The 11196-nt window shown below is 44.2% G+C and overlaps 1 protein-coding gene across 1 annotated transcript in view; it reads right to left on the minus strand.

Moving 5' to 3' along the window:
- LOC310859328 (carbohydrate sulfotransferase 12-like) overlaps positions 1-10299 on the minus strand; it is a 10817-nt gene extending 518 nt beyond the window's left edge. Inside the window, exons 1-6 of the mRNA XM_083765802.1 lie at positions 10095-10299; positions 7822-8486; positions 6484-6626; positions 3728-3856; positions 3308-3500; positions 1-581 (exon numbers count right to left, since the gene is read on the minus strand). The exon at positions 1-581 is cut by the window's left edge and continues 518 nt beyond it. Coding sequence (XP_083621928.1) covers positions 309-581; positions 3308-3500; positions 3728-3856; positions 6484-6626; positions 7822-8376 — 1293 coding nt within the window. The 5' untranslated portion in view covers positions 8377-8486; positions 10095-10299 and the 3' untranslated portion in view covers positions 1-308. The remainder of the gene's footprint in view (positions 582-3307; positions 3501-3727; positions 3857-6483; positions 6627-7821; positions 8487-10094) is intronic.
- Positions 10300-11196: the final 897 nt, after the last annotated feature.

Below are 11196 nucleotides of genomic sequence, written 5' to 3' on the forward strand. Positions count from 1 at the left end.
TGCAGCAGAACCTATGTAGGCTACATGCCGGAACCACTGTATTCGGGCGCCCCCCGCCAAACCTTTCAAATGGATATGATAATTAAATGACAAGAGCTGACCCCAAGTTACACAAATGAATTATTGGGCAGTGAGTACACACAGGAAATTAATTCCGCATTCTATGGCTGTGTATACAGAATACATGCAATGTATGGAATATAAGCCATACCATGGCTATTACAGAGCGGTCTATCAAAAGGCTTTACTGGCATGAAGCTAGATGAGGTATTGGACCCAACACGTCATCTTTGGCATTGTGAGAAGGGCTACCGGTGGAGCACACTGTCAGGCTTTGGATATCCGAACAGCTCAAAGTCCGGCTCGTATAACTCATACAGTTCTTTTCTCATCTCCACAGGAATCTGTGAAAACCAATCACTTTCCCAGCTGGTGGCTGTGCGGTTCCGTGCGCCGGAAGGGAAGTGCAGCAGGTGGTCGACACCCAAGAGTTTCAACAGCTGTTCAGAGTCCGACTCCAAGGTTTCCAACTTGCCGATGAAATCATACTGTATCTGGCATGGATGGCACAGACGGTACACCTGCAAAACACACAAACACACACACACACACACACACACACACACACACACACACACACACACACACACACACACACACACACACACACACACACACACACACACACACGGTCCATTACGACATTAATTGTACCATAAGTGATTATGGTACTAAAAACATGACTTCTCTGTCTCTATTGCATGGTTGACTTTTTTTTTTTGCACTGTACAACACCAGATCACCTCATTCCACTGTCAATGCATCCACCTCCTCCTCTCATACTAATTTAATAGTCTCCCCCTTTTGTGTCATGACTCAAATGAGCAGTAATAACACAGGGGTGATGTCCACCTCCTCACAATAACAGAAAAACCACAAATTATTTTCCACTTCACATTACACAACCCACACACTGGGATCCTATCTTTGTGCCATTTCAGAACTTGAAATCAGTGGTTGAAGCAGTGGCATGACGCCTGGAAGCGAGACATGGGCCCTGCCCCTGAGGGGGAGCATGAAGAGAAGCTGAACAGAGCGGAGATTATGGTGAGCAGATGGATGTGAGAAAGAACGGAGATTATGGTGAGCAGATGGATGTGAGAAAGAAAGACCAGCGCAGAGCTGAGACCGAAGATGGAGACCATAGTGGATGTGATGAGGTGAGGCAGACTGTGATCATGTGACTGTGTAAGGAAGGAAGACAATGATTGGGTTGATTAACTTGGAGGTAACAAGACCCACCGGCCGGCCTAACATAAACTGCTAGACAACCGAGTTGACTGACATGAAAGCACACGGCATCGACCATAAGGTGGTCATGGACTGTTCCCGGTGGAAGAAAGCCATATCGAGTCCAAGTCCAACCAAGTGGTGCCTGGAAAGTGAAATTTAAGCAGGTGATAATGATGATGATGATGATACATCAGTGGTTGTATGCCTGGGAAGTCTTTCCACACTGAACACACTGTGATCGACAACAAGCTGGTATCGGTAAGTGACTGTGTGCATCAAGTAGCAGTATTTAGACGTCAATGTTAAGTAAATATTGCACAAACAAATACAGCTTGTGCAATATTTACTTAAACACTTAATTACCACATTCTGAGGCCTAGCTGGTCACACGTACCAAACACCAATCAAGCAAATGTTTGGTCGTTTTTTTGTTTTTTTTGGGCCACCACAATGCTTTTCCAATGGGAGTCACATGGTTTGATCAAACATTTGTGTATCTAATTACCTTACCATTCACAGGTGGAACAGCTAATCGGTTCAGCTTTGCACATCAATCCATCAATTCATCAACCGTATGTTTATTTTTAACAGTCCATGCTATTATAGTATTGCCTGTTGCAAAAGATCCAGTGATTATAGTAATATTAAATACATATTAGGAACTCCCCCCTTGCTGAACTGGCTGCATGCTCTCAGTCTCAAACCTCTCTGCAAGTGATCCAGAATTGTGCAGCGTGGCTGGTCTTCAACCTCCCAAAATGTCTTTCCACTTCTGAACTCATTCAACTCGCGCCCGGTTGTATTCAAAACACTGGTGATAACCTACACGGTGACCAGGAACAAGGCACCCCTTGATCAAGCTCTGAGTCTGCACTCCTTCCTGCATACTTTGTGATGGAAATGACTATGTAGTATGTACTTATTTCTTTCTGAATGTTCTGTCCTTCATGGACACTAAACATAAACAATATTTGCAACATATTTTCTAAATATGTTATTTTGTGTTTCCATTCTGTGCAGCAAAGTCAATAAACCAATGTAATAACGCTGAGACACACTTGTCAATATGTGCTCTTCAATGCTTACAAACATTAAATCACACCAAGAGTCACTGTATTTTATCAATATTGATTCATCTCACCAGTGTTTGTGACAACTATTGGAAGTGTGCAGTTACTTTGAGATGGGATACCATTACTTTTCAACTGCATCTCTCTTTTCAGGGCAACTGCACATGGCTGGGGTGTAGGACCACTGAAGCTTAAAACCTTATGTTATGAAGATTATCTGCTGGTTAGCCAGCACCTAAGTCAATGGTCAATGGTCACTCAAATCCTGTCAGATGGGGAACAAAAGTATAATGATAATTAGCTATTATCGCTACTTGTCTAGTTGCCTGCTTCTTCTTGGAGTTATGTAAAGTTGCTTATCTTCCTCTTGAATATAGATCTATAGTTGCTTATCTACTTCTTAGACACTTACACGCTACACTCTGGTACAGACAATATTGACTGGTGAAATGGCAGACGGACAGACATTCCAAGACGCTTGATCAAGACCCCAAAACAAGTGGCTACATGAATAAAATAAGCAAAAACCTAAAAGACTATATATGTTGTGGTTGAAAAATATAAAAATGACTGGTAACCTAATTCTGTTTCCCTCCTGACAAGAATCTGGAAACATGGGCACCAATTCAAGTAAAGAGCTGCAATGTGGGTTGTACTGTCTGGGTTTTCCTGGCAAAGGTTACTTTGTAGCACACACTTGAGGCATGTGCTGCTTAGGTGTCCTTACCTGACGCCAAGTTCTAAATGTCTCATTGGAAGAGTATCAGGGAGTTTACCTCCACCCACTACAGATATACTAGTTATATTTTATTAATATACTCTACCATACAGATTGCTTCAAATAATATTTTGTTCATTAAAACAAGTTCCAGATTGCAGCTTTAAAAGTCAATTGTAATCATCTTAAACAAACAACCAACTCTGTGTGCTCTGCTGTACTGTACCTGTCGCCAGTGTTCATTGAAGACCGCCTCCTTCTCAGTCTGCGGGTCCAGCAAGTATTTGATGAACTGCTGAAAGCTTGGTCTGATTCCAGCTGCGAATGCTTCGGCCGCCGTCGCTGGCATGCTTCCAGAAACATTAGCATACCGACGCAGCATGACAGAGCCAAACTGCTGGTAAAAGTCCTCATTGGGCCTTCCGATCCGCACGCACACACACACACACACACACACACACACACACACACACACACACACACACACACACACACACACACACACACACACACACACACACACACTTTTATTATCCATGGTTATCCATAGAACTTCTGTTCAGTTAATGGAAACTTCATCTATTTTCTTCATCTCTGCAAAGATACCCCCCCCCACACACACACACACACACACACTCACACCTACCTTCCGAACTTGTTCCTGAAGGCAGAGATGAGTCTTACGAAGGGATCTCGTACAAACAGGAACTTGGTGTAATGCTGCAGCTTCAGCGCCATCAAGTGGCGAGACAGAGAACCATAATGACGCCAAAATCTGGTAAATCACACAGAAACAGAAACACACAACATACACCCACCAAAACCTAGTTAAACACTGTGTGCAGTGTTTGCACACTACACTGTGTGCAGTTCAGTCACATATTTCACATGCACACTGTGTTACACAACTGACGTATCGTATGTAGCTGTCACAGTCTTAGCATTTTACACCATTGCACAGCTCTTCGTAAAGATGAGAGCAGATCCATCCTACACAGTAAAATCTTCAGTGTTAATTATCCGTTTGTAAAAAAGTGTACAAATGTAAAGAAATAGGGCAGGATACCCTAGACTGATTTTGTAGTTTGTTTTCAAGTTCAGGTTACATGTAAACAAAGGGGACGGCCCATAGATCCGAAGTCCTGTTAGTACGAACGCAACGGTCAATGCAACTCTGGCGATAGGTGTGAACGGTTTGGGACCATTTAAAACAAAGGCAGCTTGCTGTGGTTCGCTACTAACAGAAATGGCCCAATGGACCCTACGCCGGTAGCTCTAGTCTAGACAGACAGATAGGCAGGCAGGCAGGCAGGCAGGCAGGCTGACTGACTGAATGACTGACTACAGATTATCCCGTGGAGGGGTCACACAGAGGCGGCACAGCAGTTAAGGTTACAAAGTTACAGGTAAAGAGTAAGAAAAATAAAAAGTACTGTTGTGTACAGCAATAGAGCGTCGCAGTCCCGCCCCCTCGAGAGACCCGGAAAATAAATCCCTGTTCATTTTCCTCATAGACTTTTCAGAAAGTATTTATTTAAAGACATTTACGCCGCGGACAAAGCCAACTCTTGTCGTGACAAATCATGACAATAAACACAATGTTTTGGGCCAAACAAAGAATTAGAAAGTAGGAAAAAACGGCAGGTTACAACACCTTTTGCTGCTTCAGAAGTGTCTCGCCTATCTCGTCATAAAACAATTAATAATTATTATCAGTGCAATCACGGCAATGCAAATTGCCAATAAAAAAAAGGGTCCATTTGGACGCAGGGCTTAAAGCCAAAAATAATCCCAAGACTGAAAAAGATTTTTTGCAAATCTGCACTGATCTCATTAAATGACCCCTCAGGACTGAATTCCGTCCCCATGACTGAGAACTTTAAGCCCTGTGGACGTGTGAGAAGTGAAAGTGTTGACACCGAAAAATAGCACAAAGAACCCCACCCTAGTAGAAATGTTATTCAAGGTCAGAGTCTTTGAAAAATCGACTTATTCCAGGTTAAATTACAGTTATCCTAGCCAAGCGGCCATTGTGTGTCTCATTGCAGATCTTCAAGCAACCGCCACAAAGGACTTTCCAATTCCATTGTGGCTTTTAACAGTGTGGAGGGCAATGATTCAGGAGTCCCGAGTTGATGTTGGCTAGACCGCACTCTCGTTTTGCATTTTAATTTTTGTTATTATTCCCAAATGCACAGGGAATACATATTTCAATATTCTAACCACACCTGGGGGTCTATTAGGGCCGATTCATACTCGGGGGGGGGGGGGGGGGGGGGGGGGTACCGTCCTAAAGTCGGCTCTTCGGTGCTACTGAACATTAGCACTACAGCGCCGAAACAGCGGTCAAATAGGAGTAATGTTAACACCATAGACACATACAAAACAGAAAAGGTACAAAAATGGCATGGCACTCCATCATTAAATTTTCCCACTGCTTGCATGCACTGACAAACATCACCCTCGCCACCAGGACATGAAGTGGATTTGAACCCCTAAACGCTGCAGTGGTGGACAGGTACTTTTTCCCAGTATTCATTTGATTAGCTGCAGCTGTGTTGCTTAAATAACGGTGTATTATAAATATAAGGTCAGCTTTATGTAGCCTATACCACGTTTTTACCCTGCTTTAGTTTAACTTTAACGTTATACACTAGCAACAAATAACGAAAATAGCTACAAGTTCACAATGCACTGCGATGTGTGATGCATTTTGAACTTGTAGTTGTGCAATTTTCATTATTTTTGTACATTTTTAAATTTGTGAAACCTTTTTAGAAGTCTCACCTATAATGTCATGCCGAAACGGCAAGTTGAAAGTGGTTAACACTGAGGATTTTACCGTGTACAGATAAAAGACACACAAAAGCAGGCACACACGGGCAGAGATGGAAAAACACAGGCATGGGTACACACACGCATGCACCAATAATATATGTGCCAGTTCCCCAGGGGTAGAGAAAGCTGTGTCTGTCCTCTCAGCCTCATGTCCCTCCCAGCCTCCTTCAACTCTCCACGCCACCTCTCCAAAAGTCAAGTCAGTTCAAAGACAGATTGTCAAATGCAAAAAAGAAAACCCCCATGGTGAATTAAAAATAAAGATATTATTATTATTATTATTATTATTATTCCCTTTATAAATGTTCCCTTTATTGTCAATGGCATTTAATGTTTGTGTTGCCACAAATGTATGTCATCATATCTGAGGCACATAATGATCTAATTTCTCCTTTCATTGTCAATGGCAAATATGAGACTAAAGCTGTGTGTGTGTGTGTGTGTGTGTGTGTGTGTGTGTGTGTGTGTGTGTGTGTGTGTGTGTGTGTGTGTGTGTGTGTGTGTGTGTGTGTGTGTGTGTGTGTGTGTGTGTGTGTGCGTGGCGTGCATGCGCATGCGTCATACTTGGCAAAGGTGAGGTGGAGAGTGGAGTTGTGCACCAGGTCAGGAGGTACTGATTCGGGGTCAGTGTAGGGTCTTCCCGACATGGGGGAGACCAGAGACCCAGACAGCACCACCATAACTCTCTTCCAGTTGGTACATGCTACCTGAGGGAGGAGGAGAAAAGACACAACCATGACCAGGAGAACAGACAGACAGACAGCATTTGAAATGCATCAGCTGAATATTTTCACATAGACGCACGCACGCACGCACGCACACACTTCTCCTATATGAATATCATATATTAAATACAGCGATAAGACGGGGTCAAGCCATAAAAGCAATCAATAAAGAAACAAGAATTGATTGAATCAATTAATTACCAGCTGCATTTTATTATCTGCGGGGTTCCGCTATAACTGCCTAGACTCAGCTTGCTATTGCATAGCAGCTGGTAAAAAGCTATATGCAATATGCACAATGAGCCATAGAAACAATTGAGAGAACTTGGGAGAAAGAAGACCACTCAATAAACAAATGATCGCTTGAAATAGCTGGTTGGAGACTGGAAATGATGTAACTTTTTTGTTACGCTGATTGGCTGAAGGGGTTGTCTGTCAACGCTGTACTCCCGCAACCAACCATGCATTAGCAGGGTCCAGACTACACACAAATTAATGGAAATGCGATTTCATGGGGAAGTGGTTAAAACAGCTTCGGGGCCCATGACATCGATGTCCGTCATGGTCCTTAGTACGGTCATGTGCTCGAGACGGAGATTGATTAATCTCTGTCAAGTTAGTGATATCAAAACCGGTCGCATCGCTCTACAGCCTGGGAGCGCTTGTTGCGCAATTCTCGGTGTTGCACAACAGTGACACGTCATCGAAAATGTTGATGTCATGTTGTCCTGTTTAACTTCCAATGTGATATATCCATGCCGATCGTATTTACGTTTACAACTCAATGTGCCGGCGGAAGTGTTGTCCTCTTACAAGAGCGGTCGAGCAGAGGAGGAAAAGCCTTCTTGCTCTCTGCTGCCTCCAGGTGGGCAGGGTGTCCTCGACGCAAGGTACGCAACGCAAGCAATATGGTTGCGTAGGCTCGGGATCAGATCTCAACCCGACGGAACGAGACGGATCACGTAACTGACGCAACGCAAGGGAGAAATTTCTCTCACCCTCCGTTGCGTAACTTGCGTATGTACTCTTGCGTCGATTATGTTCGACTCTGCAAGGCACTTTAGCCGACTAGAACGAAAATTACGCACGCACGCACACGCACACACACACACACACACACACACACACACACACACACACACACACACACACACACACACACACACACCAGTAGTACCTTGGGAACATAGCAGTAGATGATCTGGTGGGTGTCATCTACTATGAGGTGGTCCAGCTCTCTGTTGGGGATCTGCTCAAATGTCCGAGACTTTCCGGGGAAGTCCACCCAATCCTCTCCCGCGGCACACATGTCCAAGATCCTCCTCTTCCTCTCCTCCTGTCCCTTCTCTTCAGCGTACTCCCTCTCCTCCTCCTCCTCCCTCTTGTCCTCTCTCCTCTCCTCTCGTTCATCCTCGCCGTGCTCTTCCTCTCTCTCTGTCTCCTCCCGTACAGCAGGCTGGAGGAAAGGAGGAGTGGTTTCCCTGGCGGCGGCGAAGGTCGTGCTGGGCTGGACCGTGCTGGCGACGGAGAGCGAGGCGACCGGCGTGGCCCGGGGCAGAGGGTGGGAGGAGCTGAAGACCGGGTCGCGCACCACCGAGTCACGCCTAGGACTCTGCTGGAGGGGGTAGAGGTTGAACCCCCCGCCCACGTCGTCCCAATACACGATGATCAGCAGAATCATGAACACAGAGCCCACGGCGAACGCCACTCGCAGTCCACGCCAGGCTCCCATGGTTACCGGAGGATCCAGAGCTGCCGCGATTGGTCAATAAACAGTAAGGGTCTATCTGGGCACCATGGTGACATCTCTGACGGAAGGAGATGCTTCCTGTTGGTTGTTCACTGCAAAGATGAACAGGAAATGTTGCCAATTGTAAGATTGTGAGCACTGCCTGACTCACATGCCTCACCATGAGCTCAACGGTTTAAACAGACAAATGTAATAATCATGGTATGTAGGCCTACGCTTTGGCCGTTGTAGTGACTTTGTTATTATTATCAAGCAATAACAAATCATGTCAGCATGATACACAGAAGAGATTACAACATCATCAAAGCGACATCAAACTTACAAAGTCAAACAAAGAAACACTGTAAACACGATAATCAATTATACCTAGCTATAGATGGATATACTAGCAATTAAAATACCAGCACTCATCGTGAAGTCATTCAAGCGCTATAGAAAACATCTCATCAGCGTTGCATGCCAGGAGGCTTTGTTCCGTACAGTTTGAAACGGTCTAGGGAGCACTGTGGGAATGTGGGACCTGCTCCAGGGTGCTGAGCTGTCACAGAGAGATGTGAACAAACGGGGTGGGTGTGGGGTGTAGGGGGTGGACGTGCTGCTGGCTGAATGGCTCTTCTTATCGTTGACCACATTAACCCCATGGAGGAGTGAGAGCCTATATTTTGGCCATGTCATTTATAGATGAAACTTTTTTAGTTTTAGTTTTTTTTTAAAGCTAAAATAGCCGATCTACAAGCTCACCGTTACAATTACAATTTACAATTTAGGCATTTAGCAGATGCTCTTAATCCAGAGCGACTTACATTAAGCAATAACAAAAAGCATGGTATACATCACATAATATATAAAAGGTATCACCGTTATACGACAAAGTGTAAAATAGGGCTTAAGTTGTAAACACATAAGGAGAGAGAGAGAGGGGGAGACAGAAAAACAGAGACAGAGACATGCTGCTCCTAATAGGCTATAGTGTGTGCCTCCTCGGTGGAAGAGTGGAAAAACATGTAATAAAAGATGAGAGGATCGAATCATAAGGTCGTGTTCTGACAGAGGAAATGATCTGCTTCCTCTCTGTGGTGCCTTTTTCCACTAGACGTTGCTTTTGGTTTCAGACCCAGACCAAGAAACTCCACGTAGACCAAATGAACCTATTTCTGTCACTCCAGACTCCAGAGGAGAAAACCCTGTACACCCAGTCCTCAAACACACTGCTGCTGCTCTCTTCCCCCCCCCCCCTCCCCCCTATTCCATCTCTCTCTCTCTTTCTCTCCCTCTCTCACGCACACACCACTTGCCCTCAACCCTCCGAAAACAAACTTAATTTATACAGTAGAGACAGGTTACAATGTAGCCTTTCACTAGCCGCAGTATAGTAGACTCACACTCTCTGATCTCTTTCTCTCTCTCCTGCAACGACACTTTCTCTCTCTCTCACGCGTTCCATTATGCCAATGGCCAACGAATGCATAATATGCTAGTTATTTATTTTTCATTCTACCCGAAATGTGTTCCCTGAGGCCTGAGCCACATGTATGTCCCAATAACACGCTTCACACAAATTACAATCACAGCAGCGGGCGCATCTCAGAAGAAGCAACCTGAAGACAACGTCACAGATCAAGTTCTGGGGATCTATATAATTTACTGTAGCCTACATTACAGCGGCGGGGTGTGTAAATATGCATTTTGATATTACTTACATTGTAGATGAGCTTCATGCTGCATCGACCGAGGACAGACTGGACCGTTCTTTGTTGTTGTCTCTCGTCTGTTCAGTGAGGAGGAGAGACCGGGTGGTGGTAAGGAGAGGAGCGCAGCAGCGGTCACCCCGACACAAGAAAGAACACACCTCGCGAGATTTAGGTGGGAGAGAGACCACCACCACCTAAAAAGTTCCAGGCTGCTATAAACCTATCCCTCGCGAGAGTTGGTGTATAAGAAGACCACCACCTAAAAGTATAGGGTATAGGGTAGAACTGTAAACACGCCTACACAGCTGAGCCTGACAAAACTTTCTCTCCTCCTCCCTAAATCCCTAAAGCATCAGTGACTGTCAGTGTCAAGAATGACATGCAGCTAGGCAATGATTTTTTTAAACAGCTGTGTTCACACGTGTTTCAATCAATTATCGCGCTTCAAAAATCAATTAAGGAAGATAATAGCCTAAATAAAATTCATCTCTCCAGACTCCACCTAAATCCTATAGAACTATAATTTCTTCCATAATCTTTATTGTGATTTATGCTAGTTGTTTTATCAAGATGGAAGTTGTTTGCTTGTGCCAATATGCTAAGTTTGATATATAGAGCATGATTTAGAGTAGACAGATCTAGTTGTTTTATGTCTGCCTGCTTGCCCTACTATCCTCCTAATTTCTTTGCAGCCATCTATTGTAGTCTACCCTGGCTATTGTTTGACTAGGCTTCATGCCATTTCCTGTAATCGTGCACTTTGTAAGTCACTCTCTGGATAAGTATCCGATGATAAAAGCCAATATTGTCAATTGTCTTTTAGCACACTTTAGAAAAACTATACAAAATGAAAAATGTTTTCCGGGAAGCTAGGACATTTCAGAACATTGGGAGTACACACATTCTTCAGAAGGGCAGAGCACTGAACTGCACATTAAATCACAGCAACTTGGCTTTTTAACCACATCTGCATGTATCTGCATGCCCGTGATATCTTTGCTGTCAGGCATATGCATACACATAATTGTATCTCCATATCTAACCTTTTAGTTTTGTCATGAATTAATGTTTTCCTATGACGGAAAGTTTATGTGGATTTTATAAATATTGA

Source organism: Protomyctophum parallelum, assembly GCF_964188405.1.
Source record: "Protomyctophum parallelum genome assembly, chromosome: 5".
Classification (NCBI taxonomy): domain Eukaryota; kingdom Metazoa; phylum Chordata; class Actinopteri; order Myctophiformes; family Myctophidae; genus Protomyctophum; species Protomyctophum parallelum.